The sequence below is a fragment of the Sarcophilus harrisii genome, chromosome 1 (assembly GCF_902635505.1).
Source record: "Sarcophilus harrisii chromosome 1, mSarHar1.11, whole genome shotgun sequence".
Classification (NCBI taxonomy): domain Eukaryota; kingdom Metazoa; phylum Chordata; class Mammalia; order Dasyuromorphia; family Dasyuridae; genus Sarcophilus; species Sarcophilus harrisii.
The window spans coordinates 184,500,511-184,520,717 of record NC_045426.1 but is presented as its reverse complement, the minus strand read 5'-3'; the positions used below and the strand labels follow the sequence as shown (position 1 = coordinate 184,520,717).

Sequence of the window (20,207 nt, the reverse complement as noted above, 5' to 3'; positions counted from 1 at the left end):
CTGACATTTATTTTATGTATGATTTGAGGTGAATCATTTAAACTACATGAACTGGTTTTCTCATCTATCAAAGTGAGTGATATGAACTTAATATTCTCTATGTCTGAATTCCTGTGATCATATGAAATAGGAAGATGTTCTGTACTTCTAAAAACTACATTTTTTCTAATAATATTCCCCAAACCACATTGCAAATACACAAGAGGGGGAAAAAAGCCTGGATCTCCATGTTATTTAAGAGCAAAAAGCAAATCAGTACATTTAATACCTTTGTTTTCTGTCATAAATAGTTAGGCTCTCACTAGATTTTTCTACCTAAGTTTGAAACTTGATGGTGAGGGGCCTCATGAGGAAAATCAGGTAATAGATAGTAGCTAGGGAAAAAATGCCAATGCCATTAGTCCTAGGAAGAACATAAAAACCAAAACTAGTTTTTAAATTTTCAGTCTCTTGAACCTTTTAAAAATCTTCATGGCTATGTCTGAGAAAAACTAGCCTAGTGGGAACTATGGGTATTTAGTGCACTCTATCTATTTATACTCTCCAACAATCCAAAAGGTAGTGAAGCTTAGTGAGCAAAGAATTGGCTCTGGAGTCAAGAAGCCTTGGGCCCTTTGACCCATACTTAAATGTGTACCATGGATAGGCACACTGACTCTCTTGCATCCTGATTAATTAAAAAAAATTGCTCATTTACTGTAGTTTAGGAAGTCTCTATGATAAAATCTCAGTCCAAACTACCTACCCATCTACATACATAATATATATACATCACATGGTCCTAGCTAGGAACTATATGTTTTGTTTTAATGTAAATCAGATTTTATTTTTTTCAATTACATGTAAAGAGTTTTTAACATTCATTCTCTTATGTTAAAAATCCTATAAATATGTGTAGATATAAAGAGATTCTTTTTTTTAAAAAATCATAAAAAGAATCTATCTGACACCAAAAACAAGCACTATGTGTAATGGGGATGCACTAAAACTTTTTACAATAAATAAAGGAAGTAAACAAGGAGACCCATTCTCCCCAGTATTTTTACAATTCTGGAAATGCTAGCAAAAGCAACATAATAAGAGAAAGATATTAAAGGCATAAAAACAGGTTAAATAAGAGATAAAACTATCGATTTTACAATTGAAAAACCCCAATTGAGGCCTACAAAAAAAAAATCCTCAAAAATCTCCAAATTTTCTATATAACAAAAGAAAAGAAGCAATAATAGAAATGGAAACCCCATTTCTAAACCCCAACAAAATGGCACATAGTAGGCATTTTAAAATACTGATTAATATGATAAATATAGATAAACAAAGAAAAATCTATAAGACTTGATGCAGAGTAAAGTAAGCAGAGGCAAGAAAACAATATACACTGTAACTACAATAATATAACTGGAAATAACTTTATATCAAAAAAAAATCAGAGGCAAGTGTAACAAAATTTTAAAGATCAAGTAGGATTCAAATGAAGATATAAGAGAGGAAACTCATATTTAACTCCTTTGTGGAAATGGGAAGTCCAAAGGTCCTAATACGTTGCATATGTTCAGTTCAGTCATTTTTTTCCTCTCTCAAAAAAAAATACTTTTTGTTATATGGGATGCTCTCTGAAAGGTGAGAAGGTAGATAAAAATTTATTTTAAAAAATAAGCCTTATACCAAATAGATATATGTCATATCAAAGTTCTTCTTCCTCCACAAGAAGGAAATCTACCATCCTCCTTCCTCCTTCATTTCTTGCTTCTCAGGCTGTTCTGAACTTCAAAAAATTCTCCCTCTCTCTGTCCGTCTCTCCTCCTCCTCTAAATTCATTGGATCTGAAATGCACTTGATAAGTCATGTAAGATCTTATAACAATATTTGTACAATTATTTTTGCTGCTATTTAATTTAAAGTCTTATCTAGAACTCATGATCCCTGATGGTAAGGACCATGTTGCCCTTCTGCTTCCTTGAATCTACTTTTCTGCCTACTCCAGTACTTATGAACAGAAGGCACTGGGTAAAAATTTGCCCTTTACTATGAAAAATTCTCCTACTTTCTTTTCCTTTTAATTAGTCAACTATAAAAAATGCATTATATAGGCCACTTGATAAAAATACTGCCAGTAGCATTTCTTATTACTTCACCCAAGACATGTGATTGAATTAATGCAGCTACCAAAAAGCATATACTTTATAAATTACAAAATAGCTTAGGTCTTGGGAGAAGCTCTTCATTCAACAGTCTTTAGTCATAATCTCTTTAGAACAATCAAGCTTTCAACTGGCAAACCTTAACCAATGACTCTCTAGATGACAGGGCAATGCAATATTAAAAATGAAAGCATAACTAAACTAGGGCAAACCTGTGCAATTCTATCCACTAGACCAGACTCCCTAATGCTTAAAAAACCATATATTCCAGACTAATGTTATATACAAAAGAAAAAAAAATATTGGCTGTTTCTGCAGGCTTTTTCTCAGGAGTTACTAAATGGTAAAGGATTCATAAATACCTTAATAAAAGCATGAAACAAATATTTTGTTATTTAATATTCCATGTGAACCTGTCTTCATTAATAAAGTCCAAATGAAAGCTATCATGACAATTAAGAGGAGGATGAATTTACATCTGATTCTAAGAAACTATGATAATAGCAAAATGTAATCTCTCAACGTACATTCATAAGATACTACAAAATATTCAGTTGTAGCTTGCTGTAGTTATGCCAAAACACCTTACTGAGGTATTTTTTATACCTTATTGAGATGTCAGAAAGGACATCTGGACTAGGGCTTTTAACCTGGAGTTTGGACTTTTTTGCTTGTCTCTGAGGTTTTTTTCAGTTTTGTTTTGTTTGGTTTTGAGATTGGCTCTCCCTAATTCCCCAAGGCTAGAAGCACAGCAGCCACTTATATACTCAATCCTAGTATTGATCAGAATTGACCTTATTTGTGTACAATCTAAATAGATTTGTTCTTCCAGAGAGAGCAAAACTTAAAAGACTTAATATACTTAATAACTCAATCAAACTTAGGACATGGGAATTGTTTTTCTGCAAAACAAAATGAAAAGAGAAAAAAGAGAGGCCACTGGATAAAGTTAGAATTTGGTAGAAGAGCAAAGAACATAAAATAATAAAAAAGCAAAAAAAAAAAATGCCACTAATCCAGATACAATTCATAAAATACATTTAAATTCATTTTTCCCCAAAAAGCTTCTTTGCCGTGTATATTTTAAAAACACAACTATATTCATTTTAAAACCCATTAAGCAATAGTTACAAAACTAAAAAGTCTCATTCTTCTTTGATAAATTATACCTTGGATGTCTGATTAATCAAACTTTCTGGGCAGTCAGAAAACACTTTTTTCAAAACATCACAGAATTGAAGAGAAGAAATCACTTATTATTTAGTCCAAACAGTTCATGTTAGAAGACTGAGAACAAGAAAGTAGAACTGATTTACTTGCTAGCTAGTAGCAGATCTAAGATTACATTCATATTTTTTGACTCCCAATCCTGTATTCTTTCTATCACATAAGGTAACCTTTCTTATTTCATCAAATTGTTCTCTTTATAGATAGTCCACTCTCCTAATAACATGCTGGATTTCCTGCCATTTACTAAAAGTAGATAAAGTATAAAGGAAAAAAATTATTTAATTGAATTTTTTTGAACAGACATTTTAATGTAGTAAGACAGAGAAACATTTTACTTTTCAAGATCTGTAAAATCAGTACATACACTTTGAATCTAGATATAGTAAGCAATATAGTAAGGCAGAGTTACATTTATTCTTTAGTGTCTGAGGGTTCAGTACATATATACTCTCGGGCCTGTTACATTTATTTTGAGTACGCTTTGATTATCAATTTTAGCAATATGGCATAACAAATAACCCCAAAGTAAATAGGTCACTTAAAATCCTATATTTTGCCACCTAAGAGGACTGTTGTGAGGAAAGTACTTTCTTAAATTGTTCTGTACTACATAAATTTAATATTATTATTGCTATGAAGTTAAAAGTAGTGTAAACTAGGGCCTAGTGATACTCATTTTATATATAAGAGGCTAATAATGTAATTTTTATCCAGATTATAGAACTAATAAAATACCTGCACTAGGAAATGGGCCCCATTTTGAAGGAATGCATCATTTCTTATGGGTAATTTCATAGCAACTTGAGTTTTCCGTTCTGGAAAGATGATACTATTTCTCCTAGACATATTTAAGATGCCATCTTTTGCTCGCAAAAGGTCCACAGGTCCAGCAGGAATATAAAATGTGGAAAAAAACATCTTCACATCGCCTTTAGTTCCTCCTTGTCTTGCAAATTTCAAAGATATAAATCTTTCACCTGGGCTGCTTTCAATCTTCTGGTCTTCCAAAGGATAAAACTTTATTAAACCATAAACATCATCACTGTCCTGGATGTAGAACAAAAGCTGTCCCCAAAAAAGTAATTTAGACAATGCACAGAAATTAATAAATTGTTCACCTTCTATCATTATTCAAATTCTTACACAAATTTGTACAAACAGATCTAAGGATTTGTATTTCTTAATTCTGTAAAAAAAAAAAAAAAAAAAAAGATTCAAGAATGAACATTATATTTTGTATTAAACAATAGCAACAAAGAGGCAAGTATGATGTGGAAAATAAAGAGACCACTTTGGCATTAAAAAAATATGAGTTTCAAGTCCTGTTGTTGACAAATAAAGGTCTTATGAAACTGGCTAATCACTTAAATCCTAGGTGCTGCAAGCAACTTTTTAAGATTATTAATTACAGAGAAGAGCATGATCTTCATTGTTAGAGGGAATTTTCTTAACAAGAATTTCCTCTACCAATAAAATCACAATGCAGTTAAAATAAATAATAGAAATAGAAAAAGAATAGCCAAACTTTAAACTTATTTTTAAAAAGCCTCAAATGAAAACAAGGGAGAAAGGGAGGGAGAGAAAATGAGAGAGAGTAAGGGAGGAAGGCAGGAAGGTAGGAAGGAAGAAAGGCAGGCAGGCAAGAAGGAAGGAAGGAAGGTAGGAAGGCAGGAAGGCAGGAAAGAAGGAAGGAAGGAAGGAAGGAAGGAAGGAAGGAAGGAAGGAAGGAAGGAAGGAAGGAAGGAAGGAAGGAAGAAAGTTAGGAAGGAAGGAAGGAAGGAAGGAAGGAAGAAGGAAGGAAGGAAGGAAGGAAGGAAGGGGGAAGGGTAGGAAAGAAAGAAGGAGGAAGAGAGGGAGAGAGGAAGGGGAAAGAGAGAGGAAGTAGGGAGGACCGAAGGAGAGAAGAAAGGAGAAAGAGAAGGAGGGAGGGAGGGAGAGAGAGAGAGAGAGAGAGAGAGAGAGAGAGAAGAAGGAATAGTATTTGCTCAATTTGTTTTCTCTTGGTATGATACCTGAAACTTAAATTTTATCTTCTTATGTAAAAATGTCAGCTTCCTTGCATCAGACACAAAACACATCAGAACAAAAGCCAAGGGCCTTACCTCTGCTGGTTCACTCACTTCTGCCCCTCCTTGTACTGTATGAGGCAGAATTTGAAGAAGATAAGCTTCTGCCTCTTCAGGGAGATCATCATTAATAATAGTTAGAGAAATAGAGGCAATCATCTGCCCTTGAGCAAAATGCAGAATACCCGAACTTGGCATGATGTCTGTTGTCACTGGAGAAGGATCGCTGCTGTTCCGTGTCAAGACCCAACTCACTGAAATGTTTCCATGAGTTCCACCATTTCTTACCACTGTGATTTCTTCAAACCTACAATTTTTAAAAGAAAAATGCAAGCAGATGTATATATGTAAGGTAACAGATTATTATATTCATCATATTACATTTATGGTACATTTATGTTGTTAAATATTGTTATTTTATGTCATAAATATTATTATGTTATTCCCCTTCATTGTAATGTAATATCTTTAAAGGTAGGAACTGCCTTTCCTTTTTCCTTGTATTTGAATCATTTGGCAAATAGTGAGAGATAAATAGATGTTCAACATAATGTTATATATAATACAATTGTTTCTTGGATATACATGCCTTATGTGAATATGAGCTTCAGAGAAAAAAAGATTTAATATTGACAAAAATTGTTATACTAGTTATAGATATATAACAATAATAGAAATATATCTGACTTTCAAGTTAGCATCTATCCTAAATCATACATTACAATTCCATCCTTATTTTTAAGTTGAAATTAAAGTAACTTCTCAATGTTGTAAGAAGGAAATTACAAAGTAATTTCTTTGAAATACATATGTTGGTCAATTTGTTAGACAAACCAGTAAGTAAACTTTAAATACTAATATATTAAAATAATAATCAAGTTAACAACAGGTATTTATTATAGCAAAAGAGTATAACTAAGCCATACCTTGAGACTCGGTCTTCATCAATAACAACTGTCTGTTCAAACAACACACTATTGAAAGACAGCACTCCATAAGGCTTATCATTTGCCTTAATGGTGACTTGAACCATGGAAGGATTTAATAACACAGCATCTCCCTGTAAAGTGTCCTTAAGTAGGATGATAAGAAAAGATTCAGCAATCTCTGGTATGGCATCATCGATGATTTGAAATTTCAAATAGGATTCATGAACAAAAGGTGGGAAAATAATGGTAGTGTTTGGCTGGAGATCAATAAAGTCTACATTCTGCTCTGCATGAGCTGTTGAATTCCCAGTTACAACAGCATAATTGATTAAAACTTCATATTCATCAGATCCAATCAAATTTCCACTCTCGTTCTTACCACGAACCACTGGAATTGTTAATATATCTGCTTCCTCAGACACCAAATAACTACTCTGGATAAAGCGTATTGGACTGTCATTTTTCCGAATAACAACCTCAATTGAGTTTCTTGTAGTGTTGATTTCAGCCCCTCCCTCTATGCTTTTCAGCTTAACCAAAAACAGTTCATCATTTTCTGGTATCTGCCAAAACAAAAATAAACACTGATGATTAAAACAGCCCTGACAATACTGGCAAATCAACTTACATATAAAGTCACAATTTTTTTCCAATTTGATTATAAATAAACCAAAAATATCTATCTAAAAATAACAAATGTGAGTAATCATAATCCCTTGACTGGTTTTCCTAAAGTAAGAGTTTTATTTTGGGAGGAAAACAATAATAAATAAGGATCATGTAAAGGATATATATCACAACTTGACTTACCAGCCCCTTAATCCAAAGAATACATATTAAACTTATTTTTCTATTTCATTTTACATCAATTTTAATAGGTTATTGGTAACAGAAGCTACAGTAAGTATCTATGATTATCTGAGAAACAAATGTCTTCTCAGATTCATTTTTAGTACGCAGCAGTCACAAAAATTTCTGTCTCCTTCTAGAATATAAACCAGCCATTATTTGGGTCCAGGAAGATAGCCATGATGTACTTCAGGTAATAATGGAAAACTACCAGAATCTGAGACATTTCTTGAGCCTTGACTGGATAATACTGAGCGGGCTTTGTAGAGTGACAGCATACATAGAACAGCAAAATTTCACATTCTGAATATTCAAATGAAAGTATAGTCATGTCAACATGGATATTCCCTCCAATATAGCAAATTACAACCCATTCATTCCTATCCATCCTATGCTATTCTTATCCATGTTTATATATTCTTGAAAGAAGGAAACCTCAAGTTACTGCAAGAAAAGACTATGAGAAAACAAGAGAGGAGACAACAGGTCCCATCATGTCTTCATTCCTTGCTGCACTAGAGACCTGAAGGGTTCTCTCTTGGGTGTTATCAGGAATTATCTTTAGGTTGAGATGAGTTATCCTACTTCTATTCTATATTGTCTGGCATATATTCTCTTACGTACCTTCTCTGATTTCTGTTTTACTATCATTTTGATTAAATACATTGCTTTGCTTTTTGCCATATGAGTTCATTATGGAATTGCTATTTTGTGGGAAAGGGATCCAGTCTTAGATACAGAGTTATACTTTTACCCCCTGCAATGATGGCATAACAATCAAAAGTTAGCTTAAATTTGGTTACATCCCTTAGAATAATAATAATTAAGGCAAATGATAAATATAAACCTAGCCTGGTACCCCTTTTCTCTGAGAAGATCAGAGTAGTCTCCAGCCCCAACCTCTTTTTCTTTTTCTGGCAAGAATTAAAATATCTATCTGGAGGGAGAAAAGAGTAGAGATATAAAGGTAAATACTTAACAACTGGCTCTCCATCTCAAAAAAAAAAAAAAAAAAGCATATATAACATACTTTTAAGTTCAATTTGTATTTTTAAAATTTTTCTGTTACTTTAATAAGTTTAGACAATCAATAAAACAATAAAGCAAGTTCTGGTTTGTAGTATTTATTAATTTCCAAGGTGTAAATTGTTGATGCTGTTGACTAGCTATTGACTCACTCATGTTGTCCAAGTACTTAACCGATTCCACATATTTCCTAAAGCATTATTCACTGTAATATTGTAGATTTCCAATTACTTTTTGATATTTAATATTAGAAATTAAAAGAATCTGGCTTTTTCCAACTACATGAAAAGTTAAATTTATCAGTTCATTAGATAAGTTCCAAAATTTTGTTTGATATTTTGGAATGCAATTTACATATAGTATCACAAATAAGTAAATTTAACATAAATTACTTAGAAAAACAAATTATTGCCAAGTTTGCTTAAGACAATACAAATTGCCTCCAGAACACTCCTGCTCATGAGTTACCACCAGCAGAATATTAATATTATAAAGTTGAGCATTTGTTTCTAGGCAAACTCTGGGATCATTAAAAGACCTCTGCAATTTCTCAAACCATTTTAGTTCTAGCCTCAGCTCAATTTGAGAGAATAGCCAGGAAGAGAAGATGGTCAATAGTGTTAAGTGCAGTAAAGAGGACAAACAGATCGTCAGATAGCTAATTTGGAGGAAACAGTACATAGGAAGACATGTTACAATAAGCTAAGGTGAGCAAAAAAAAAAAGCAAGGACAACAAGGTGGTGCAGTGGTTAGAGCACCAGCCCTGAAGTCAGGAGTATCTGAGTTCAAATTTGGTCTCAAATACTTAATAATTCCTACTGTGAGACCCTAGGCAAGTCACTTAATTCCAATTGCCTCAGGGGGAAAAAAAAGCAGTGAACATAACTTTTATTAAAGGGCAGAAAGAAAAAGGAAAACAGTTTGAGGAAGTGACAATCCATTGAGGACTTTTTGAAGATAAGAGATAGGAGCCCTAGGTTAGTAAAGACTGAAAGAAAATTAGAAGGGCGTAGATAATTATCAAGTCAATCTGATAGTAATGACAGAGGGGATGAGGACCAAGGTCACATGTAAAATGATTGCACTTAAGGAGAAGGAACAATCATGGGATACAAATCTCAAAAGAATAGAATGCAGATTAACCAAAAAGCAAAATAAACCGGGGTAGTTGAACAACCATCAAAATAAGGAAGTATATTTACAATTTATATTTAGTTATGTCAAGACTGTTAAGGACGCCTCTGAACTTTTCTTTTTCAGTTGAAATATTTTTCCAGAAAGACTGACCCAGACCATGCAGGAAGCCTTGAATGTGTCAAGGACAAAGGCCCCCTAGCCAACATAATTTGTTGTTTATACCCCAGATGTTACCCCTATGTAATTTTTGGAAACAAAACAGGAGCCAGTCAGTCTGTGCTATGCTGAAAAACTGCTTGTGCAGCTAGGACTCATGCAGATATGCAGACAATCATATTTTCATAGATTACAGTTCCTAAGGGAAAAGAATGTATTTTTTGCCATTGCCCTGCTCTTCCCCTTAGGGAAGGGTTTTGTTCTTTTCCTACCTTTACTGTACTTTTCCTCTCCCATGCCATATCCCTTTAGGAGGAGATTTCTGGTATTGCCTCCTCCAGTAAATAAAAATTCATTTTCTAAAAGCCAACCTTCTAGCAAGAAAATTCTTTTCCTAACTAGCATCTATGTATCCCTTCAACTGAGGATTTAAAGGCCACTTTAATCTACCACATAATGAAACATTAGAGTAAGACTTTTGAGGAGGCTTTTTGAATAAGCTATAAGTTTTTGAATAAGCAATTTTTGTGTAAAATATATTCTGTGGTATGTCTGATTTCTTTTTATTTCTTTCATTTTTAAAAAGATGAATTGGCTATCTTTTTCCTTTTGTATTCAATTACCAATAAGTCATTACCAGAACTAATTTCTTGAGCCATGAGAACATGTATGAAATTTTCTATAGTATACAAGCCATTTTTTTTCCTGTTTGGCTGGTATTAGTCACACTTACATACTAATGTTGCTCTATTTCCTTCACTAAAGAAATCACAGATCCTGACTTTCATAAATGTATATACATGTATTTGACATATATATATGACAAAAAATTTGGAATAGTTGCATATCCATGTGCAATCTGAGAACAAGAGCTCATTACTAAAATTAATATAATTTTTAAAGTGTTTATTACCTGCATATTAGAAATTATATGTATTAAAACCACTCCTTATATTTACACAGCTCTTTTTACTTTTTCATGTCATAGCAACAACTCTAATAGTCAAATGAGATAATATCTGTAAATTTCTTAGAACAGTGTCTGACACAAAGTAGACACTTAATAAATGCTTGTTCTTTTCCTTTCTCCCCATTAAGTTAAATATATCAAGTATGTATGTAATGGGGTAGTCAGATCTCATTGTATATACAGTACCAAGCTTACAGTCAGGAGGACATGGTCTCAGACACTTAATAGGCAAGTCACTGAGGATTACTTGCCTCAGTTTCACCTTTTGTAAAATGAATTGGAAAAGGAAATGGCAAGCTACCCTAGTATTTTTTTCCAAGGAAACCCCAAATGGTTTGACAAAAAGTCAGACATGACTAAAAAAGGCTAAAAGACAACCACAATTTATGCAATACATGCAAAAAGTGGGAAAACAGATTTACCCTCTTACACTCATATCATTACTCATATCATTACTAGTCACAGTTCACTAATTTTATTTAGGATTTTAAAAGTTTTTGCTTCAAGATCAACTATGAAAGCATAACATAATTTAATACATGCTATTAAGGTATTTGATTTCAATTTGTGATGCATAGATAAAAGCTTCTGTAATCAAAGTACTAAATTTTTTTCTCACCTCATCATCCAATACTGTCAAATTATAAACCACTATTGCTCTACCAGGAGGGAAGGTAATATTTCCTTTAACTGGACATAAATCTTCTTCAGGTGGGTTTGGACCGCCCTCTACCTGCAGATAGATAGATAGATAGAGAGATAGATAGAGATAGATATACACACACATATATAAGGTATTATTAATAAATGTAAATTAATTTACATCATTAGTAGCACTATAGAGGTAATAATTTATAGAGTCCCAGAAACTACTGCAAGATTCTTTGCACAATCAATTACACTTAGTAATGGCCTCTTAAGAGGCTATGAGGATTGTCTTTCAAGATACTAAAACTCATATTATATAAGCATATAAGTAAGTTCAGAGATTATAGGTTATCAGTATTTTTTTTTCTTAATTATTTAGTCAAAGCTAGAAGGTAGTTCCATAATCATCAATTGCAATACTGGAAAAGTACTGTCTTTTCCAGAAAGTAAGGAAAAAATAATAACTTCATATTTCAATCTTTACAAGTAATATATAATCACATGGTAGATAACTTAAGAAAGTACAAAAATTAAATATCTATATATTATATATTTATTTACATATATTATAAAGTGGGCATTTTAAAGGTTCTAAAAATGCCATGTATTTGCTCATTTTTGCTTATGTATTAAATGGAAATATAAATAATCTAACATGATAATTCTGCCCATGTGTATGCCTGAGGAAGAAGCTCAGCTTCACATCCATAATGAAAATTCTTACATTTAGACCATTTAAAGTTTTACAATTAACATTTCACGTGTGGAATTTTAATGATGTATTACTGCCCCTCAAATTCAGAGTAAAACTACTAACGAACACCTATTCTAAATATGTTATGTAGTAGTACTTGTAACAAGATATATTAAATCTGTTTCATATTTATGATCAATATTATGATTTTTTTAATGTAAGCTATCAACTAAATCTAAGAGGTAGAAATGTAAATGTAAGTTTGTTTAAAAATAAATACAAACTTACCTCAAAACTCACAGTTACACTTCCATAGGTTCCTTTTTCTCTAATTAGAATGAGAGGTACAGATTCATTCCTTCCCCTCGGCTCATTCACTATGATTAAGGAAGGCTAATAAGGAAAAGTGAAGACAGGTGCTGACCAAATATCATAATAGAAAGGAGTTTAAAAAACCAAAACCATAGAAATAGTAAATGCTCACAGGAAAGTTAATACAGCCTATAAAATATGCTGATTAGTATATTGCCATACAACGAACCAGCTCTAGAAATAATAGCACTTAAAAAACTACCTTTAAAAATTATCCACAGTTACCAAAGGGCAACAGAGTCTTGGAGTAGTAGTTAATAGACCGAGGTTTTAGTCCTGACTCTGCTCCCCACAAATATAACAACTTCAATGAGTCCCAAAGAGAACTTTGTATTATCTACCTTCATTTCCCATAATAGTGGCCAATAAAACTATAACTTTTAATGATTGACATTTCTTCATCATTCAAGAAATCATTATAAGAAATTTTCTGTTCTAGGTCCAAGAAACTATCTTCCCAAAGATCCTTCTACCAAGCAGTGGTTCCAAAAATGTGCAGTTAATATCCTCTGGATCTAGATCAGGGGCTCTTAACCTGGAGTCCATGAATCACTAAGATTTCTATGTATAGATTTCAAGGGGTCTGTAAACTTAGATGGGAAAAATGTTTGCACTAACGTATTTAGAAATTCCTTCAGTTAAGAATTTTTAAAAATAAGCATTATTTTGAGAAGAGATTCTTAAGCTTTAGCAAATTGCCAAAAGGGTCAATGATCCCAAAAAAAAACATTAAGAACTGCTAAATAGTCTAATACATACACAGAGACACATAATCATAAGGACTAATGCCACTTACTTTATACTCCTCTCTTAAGTTGAATCAAAACTTGGAAAGTTATGCTATTAATTCATTAAGAAACAACATTTCAGATATAGCAAATTAAAGAGTTTAGCTCCATACATATCAGGGAGACCTGAATTGCCTCAGAGGCAAACTACATGATCCTGGTGAGTCACTCAATTTCTTATCGCCTCAAGCAACCCTTTAATAATAGTATAAATTACAAAGTAGGTGCTGATCTGTACTGGTAGACATTTTCCTTCTTATACATCCCCTTCAGCAATAAAACTGCAGGTCCAGTTAAAAAAAGGTCCCTGAAACAAACATTTGCTACATCTGTATTCTTTATAGCACTTACAATTTATAAATACTTCCACATATATTGAATTATTCACAACAACCCTGAAAGAAGAAAGGATATGTCCCATTTTACACATGTAAAAATTAAGGCTCAATAATTTGTCCGAGATATCACAGCTAATAACTAGAACCTAGGTCTTCCTATTTCTAGTCTAATACATTTTAATGAAAAGCACGTTTATACTTTATTTCTACCAACAATCTAGACTGCCCTAGTATCTTTGTGTGGGATTTTTTTCCTTGAGTTACACAGCACTACTACTAAATCTTGGTTGCGGTATCATTCATACTTACTTAGGTATCCCTACGTCAAAGGGAGCTTGTCAGACTGCCTATCATTCAGCTCATCTTTCATGCTTTTCCCTCTTGCCTATCTATTGCCCCAGATAGAACAACAACAACAAAAAAAAATCAGTTACTGATAGTTTTATTCTGGTAAGGTCAAGTCAGGAGAAAAAAGGAAACAATAAGAAGTAAAGCCAAAAACCAAGGGTAATGAATGCATCACAAAATTGTTAACTCTGGGGCAGTGTTCACAGCAATATACTATGATGAATGAAGGAATAACTAAGCAATAGCACTTAATAAGTATTAAAGGGAGGCTAAGATTTAATACCATAAATATGGTAGATATTGATTGGATTTGTAATGATATGATTTAAGGGCAGAGAGCTTGTTGCCCAAACAAGCCCCTGAAGGATCATTTCTGTCAAGAGTGAGATTTGGATTGTGCATACTCACCTTCATTCCTTTTACCCAAAATGCCCCTTGGTGATTAGTGAGGTAGACTTATTAGAAAGATTAAAGAGAAGAAGGAGAGGGATGATGAAATACTTAAGTTGTTTTCCTCCTATCTTAGCAGTTAGGTGGTGCAGTATATAGAAAAGTATCCAAATTTGAGAATGATCTAAATTTAAATTTGGCCTCAAATATTGACTGTGTGATGTTCAGCAACTCACTTAAGCCTCTGTTTGTTTCAGTTTCTTCAACTACATAACAAAGCTAATAAGAATCTCTCGGGGTTGTTGTGAGAATCAAATGAGATAATATTTGTAAAGTGCCTGGAATATGATAGGCGCTGTAGAACTTTTGGCTATCATTATTATTATTATTATTATTATTTTCTTCCACTTCAAGTAATAAATGTGGCAATGATGCTTTTAACAGAATGTATTTAATACTACCTAAACAAACTATCTCTATACTCAAAATATTAACAGACCAACTTAATTCAAAGACCGGAAAAAAAATTCCAGTATACTAAGTAATTACTATGTAATTTCCACAGACTATCCCAATATCAAACAATCTCTCTGGGCAATTCAAATAGGAAAATATAACAGATTGTATTTACCTTCTTCCATTAAAGTTCTATGCTAATGATAAACCATGTCATGCCAGTGACTCTGAGTTATCAATGGTTATGGAAATGGTACTGAGCTCTAGGAGACCATGCCAGGTTGAAAGATTTCAAGTAAATGGTTACATACTTTACAAAGAAGATGGATTCAACCATATGTCAAAATAAAATGTTATCCATATACGAATATAGTACTATAAATTTAAGTAAATCAATTATAAAATTTAAATTACCATATCAAATGAAATAATTCCAAAGGCATTGTCATTTGATAATATGGTCACAGTCACAGATCTTGGCCAACCAAGCTTTATCTCTGATGATGGTTTCTAAAATGAACAGCACAAAAATAAGAAAAGAGTGAAAAATAACGTTCATTTTCATTAGGATTTTTTTCAGATTGTGAACTGAAATACGAGTAAATTATTAATATCTTTAAGGAACAAGTCTCAAATACTGGGGGTAAAAAAAAAATCCCAATTAAACAACAAAGTCCTCCAAACAGGTTTTGAAGATCATAAATCACAATTTGTCAATCTATTAATAACAAGAAAGAAACAAGGAATCAAGTATGACACGCATAATTCTATAAGAAAAAAAAAATACTACCAGAAATCTCAGAAACTAAGGAGATACTTTTTTCCTATGAATCAAAAGTCTATAGGTAAAGGTAAATATTTTTATAGCAACAGGAAAATTTCTCTATGAAATTTTTAATAATGTTCATCAACAATATAAATCAATCTAAAGGAAAAAGTAAATTGAGAGGCAAAGGTATTTATTATTGGAAACAACTGAATTTATAAGTGAAGTGACACACAAGTACATAAGACTATGAAAATAAAGACATCATACTTGTAATAACTTTAAGACTGTTTTTTAAAAAATTAACTTAGAAAAATTTAAGATTATTTGTATCATTCTCATAGAACAAGCAGCAGAGGGTGATTAACTTTCATCCTATTCCAGTATTTTTCCCAGGGATGTTAAAACTCCTTTTGAAGGACTAGGAACTTTCTATTTCCTCACCAAGTGCTCCCTCCTCTTTTTTGTACCCTTCCCCTTAGAAGTCAAGGGGCATGACCATTCTTTGTGTTTATATGTGTATGAGTGGGTGTGTATATATTGGGAGTGGGGAAAGGGAGAGAAAGGGAGACCAAGACGACCACAATACTAGTTTCAATACTCATGAAAGCAATTTTTAAGTAGGTTGAGTGGACCAGAAAACTAGGTTGTAAAACACATCTTAAGAACAGGCATTCAAATTGTTTTCATTAAAGTCCAGAACACTAAAATCATTCATTAGAGCTGACTTTTGTCAAAATTTCTGTTTTTTCAGCAAATTAAAATTTCCTGTATAATAATGGTAATAATAATAATAATAATATCCATTAATATATATTGTATAACTATATAAAACTGATCTCAAGATATATACTTTTGGATATTGGATAGAATATTTAGAAAGTATCTCAACAAAAATTTATATTATTTTAATAAAATGAAGGGTCCCTAAGAAGGTTATCGTAAGATTAATGTTCCCATATCCAAAAGAAAAAAGAGGATTCATAGATGGTTTAGGGATCATGTTAAATAAGTTTAAACTTACAGAAAAAAATTTGGAATGAACTTCACAGCTACTAAAAGACTTATCATCATTGGAATTATTTAATTTAGCAAAAATGGCTTACCTCAAGATGGAGCCTATGAAACAACTAAGATCCCAGATAGAAATCAAAATGCCAGGATCAATATCAACATGAACTCCACCAATAGTATCTTACCTGTTCCTCAAATGACGGTCATGCAGATTTGTTAAGCTAAACAGAAGGGTTTAGAATAATGATGTAATACTAATATATTTCTACCAAAATTATAGAAAGTAGAAATGTGCAACATATGACTGTAGATTATACAAATTTAGCATCTACCAAATAACAAAGAAAAGAGCCTGAAGCCAGAGTTATGAAGAAACTTGCAGTTCTTCATAAATTAATGGATGACAAATATCCATACCAAAAATACAGACTTCAAAATAGCTTTGATAAATCAATAAATTTTACTGAAACTAGAGCATTGCCACTAACAAAACTGTGCCTGTAATCACCTAGGCATAATATTGATTCTAAACATTTAAGAACAATGTTTTAAGAGGTGTCATAATCTCCAAACTACATGAAAAGAGAAAAGCTTTCAAAATACAGAGACCTAGAAATAGAAATAAAACTCAACTGGGAACATAATGAAATCCTGTTACATCCCAATTCTTTAAAAAGCAGGAATCTTATTTATCTGCAAAACAGTCCTCAAGATATTAAATGTAAGAAAATGAGAGCAGACTAGGACCAATTTTATCTGAATGTCATCACACAATATGAGAATGAAATAACAATAATAACAATAAAACTATAATTCTAATATCTACCTGTAATATCAAGTAAAAGATGAATGTTTCATCAGGCTCTGGGATGTCATCATCACAAACTGCTATAAATACAGTCCTGTTGGTTTCTGAAGCAGGTATAAAAGCTGCAGCATAAGTGTCAACAAAGTCACCTGTATCTTCTCCATAAAGCTAAAAGGGATACAAGGATAAGGCCTGTTTAGTCAGGATCCAGAACAAACTTCTAACATTAAAACTTAAAGAACCATTCAAAAGGAAGATAATGGAACTAACAATTAACTGAGACATTTCTATTAAAAATAAAGCAATAACATTAGCTTGTGCTCACAGAAAAGGCTAATTGGTGGTGCAGTGGTTGGAGTGCCAGGCCTGGAATCAGGAAGATTCATCTTCTTGAGTTCAAATGTAGCTTCAGACACTTACTAGTTGTGTGACCCTGAGCAAGTTATTTAATCCTATTTGCTTCAGTTTCCTTGTCTGTACAATGAACTAGAGAAGAAAATAGTAAACTACTCCAGTTTCTTTGCAAGAAAATACCAAAAGGGGTCATGAAGAATCAGACATAGTTGAAAAAAATAACTGCTCATAGAATTAGCATTTCAAAGACAACTTAAATAATAGAAACCCTGAAACATATCTACTCTAAGGTATAAAAAACAAGCCATTTTGGAGCCAAAGAAAAGTAACAGGTTTTGTTTCCCCTCTTTATTGTAATTGAAAATTAAAAACAGTTAAACAAGATTCAGAGGAATTAACCTGTTCAAGATTTTCAGGACCATTTATCATATTTCTTACCAATTGCAATGGGATAATGCACTCTGAATTCAGAAATAATTCTTAATTCTCCCCCCCAAGAAAGCTTTATAGTCTCTCAATATCCTTAAATCCTCAATGATTAAACAAGAAAAAAAGTTTATTTCTTCAAGATCCCAATTAATAAAAGGGAACAATTGTGTTATTTAGTTATTTTTTCAGTAATGCCTGACTCTTCTTGATTGCTTCTGAGGCCCAGCTAATTTTATGGATGAAGAAATGGAAGCAAACAGGATTAAGTGACCTGCCCAGGATCACACAGCTAGTAAGCATCTAACGCCAGATTTGAACTCAACAAGAGTTTTCCTAACTCCAGGCCTGACACTCTATTCACCATACCAACTAACTGCCTGACAATTTTTCTACTTATTTTATATAGATATTGCAAAGAAAATACTTTGTAAATCTTAAATACTTTTAACCATAAATTTTAACCTTAAAACATTAAATATGTGTCAATTGTTAACTACTGTTGTTATAACTATTAGAAAACTTGGCATAGAAATTATTTGTGTGTAAAAATAGTGCCTGCCTATCCACTTCCTTCACATCTTATTCAAAAAATGGCAGCCTTCAAATATTTGAAGATTCATCATATGGAAGAGGGATTAATCTTTCTCAGCTTGACCCAAAAGGGCAAGAACTCAAATAGGGATGAGAGATGCAAAGAAGCAGATTTCTGCTTCATGGAAGGCAAAGCTTTGTAACAATGAGAACTACCTTATAAAATGGACTGCTCTGGAGGACATCAAGTAAAGGCTAGATGACCAGAACAAGTTTCAGAGAAGGTTCTTGCTCAGGTATAAGTTAGAATTCATGGCTTCTGGTATCCCTTTCAACTTGGAGGGACATTTCCATTAAAGAAGCAGAAATTAATCGTGCATTCAAAGAAATAGGCCCATGCTGGGCAGGTACATATAAGGCAAATTAATTTAAATTTTTAATTTGTTTTAATTCGACTATGATGAAATTTTAGATATACAGAAACCCAAACCCCTTAGACTTTCAATGTAATGATATTCTCAGAATCTGCATATGACTACATTATTGGAAAATATGTTTTCACATAAGATTTTCAAAAGGCCCACTGAATAATTTTTATCAACTCCAAAAGAAAGATTCTTGTAGCAGAACTGGACAACAGTGCTGTCAACAGACATACAAGAAGAAACTTTGTGGAGGCAGTTTTCTTAACTGTTATTCATCATTTCCACAGACATCACTTATCTCTTAAGTTCCTCTTAAAACTTAGAAACTTATAAGTATATTCATGTTTAGATTAGTTTTTCTCAGCTTCAGACTTTCTAAAGGCTTTTTTCTTTATTGCATTTATAAATTCTAAGAGTTTCAGAATTCATAAAGCTGAGTTGAAACAGCAAGAATCTAGAACTAATTTTAATTTATATGAACTGCATTCAAGGTCCTAAATATCATTACATAATTTTAATTAGGTAAAAAAAATGAATAGAAAACAAGAGCAAATAGATCAAATGTGTAATTTTAATTACATGAAAAGCTTTGGCATGAATAAAATTAACAATTTATTATATAAAGAACAGGAAAGGAAGGAGTTGACTGAGTAAATGTCTATATAAAAGACTTCTAGATAAGAGTCTGATATTGAAGATATATAATTAACTTCGAGGATTCTGTGTTTAAGTTGTATCTTGTTCTGGTCTCCCTAACTATCCCTTCAGTTCTAGTCAGCTTAGCAAGTTTAAAAGTAGCCAGTATAAAGTAGCAATTCGAGGAAGTAAGATTGCAAAGGGAAACCTAGAAATCATGTACAAACTGTCCCAAAGATCAACAAAAGCATAACTTATAAATTGTATCATATCTGGTAATATATGCTGAATCAAAAAAAAATCATCTAGGCCTTCCTGTCAGAGCCTTTTGGTCCTATGATATGTAAATCTCAAATAAGTTCCAGACATTCACAGTAAGACCAGCAGATAGATCATCAAACAGTATTAATAACTTTGAGATAATGTAGATATTAAATTTAAAGTTTTACTGGCAATTTTGAGATTATTTGATATGTGAATGAACTAACTCCAAAGTAGCACAGATAATAGTTAATCTCTCCCACTCTCAGAAAAAATCTCTTCTCCTCCCCGCTTCCCCATAATTCTTCTATATCTCTGGGGTCCATGCTGCCAAATGGTCCCAACTGTAATCTATGATTATGAGAGTGAGCTGCCTCTCTTGCTTCATCACCCCATCCCCATCCCCATACTATCTGCCTTTGTATCCCTTTTCACAGCTTGTCT

General features: G+C 32.5%; 1 protein-coding gene across 1 annotated transcript in view; it reads right to left on the bottom strand.

Annotated features, from left to right (window-relative positions):
* The window catches only part of ADGRV1 (adhesion G protein-coupled receptor V1), a 668,591-nt gene that overhangs the window by 630,855 nt on the left and 17,529 nt on the right, over window positions 1-20,207 (bottom strand). Inside the window, exons 3-9 of the mRNA XM_031938764.1 lie at window positions 17,146-17,295; window positions 14,954-15,049; window positions 12,136-12,240; window positions 11,125-11,238; window positions 6,364-6,929; window positions 5,474-5,744; window positions 4,107-4,436 (exon numbers count right to left, since the gene is read on the bottom strand). Coding sequence (XP_031794624.1) covers window positions 4,107-4,436; window positions 5,474-5,744; window positions 6,364-6,929; window positions 11,125-11,238; window positions 12,136-12,240; window positions 14,954-15,049; window positions 17,146-17,295 — 1,632 coding nt within the window. The remainder of the gene's footprint in view (window positions 1-4,106; window positions 4,437-5,473; window positions 5,745-6,363; window positions 6,930-11,124; window positions 11,239-12,135; window positions 12,241-14,953; window positions 15,050-17,145; window positions 17,296-20,207) is intronic.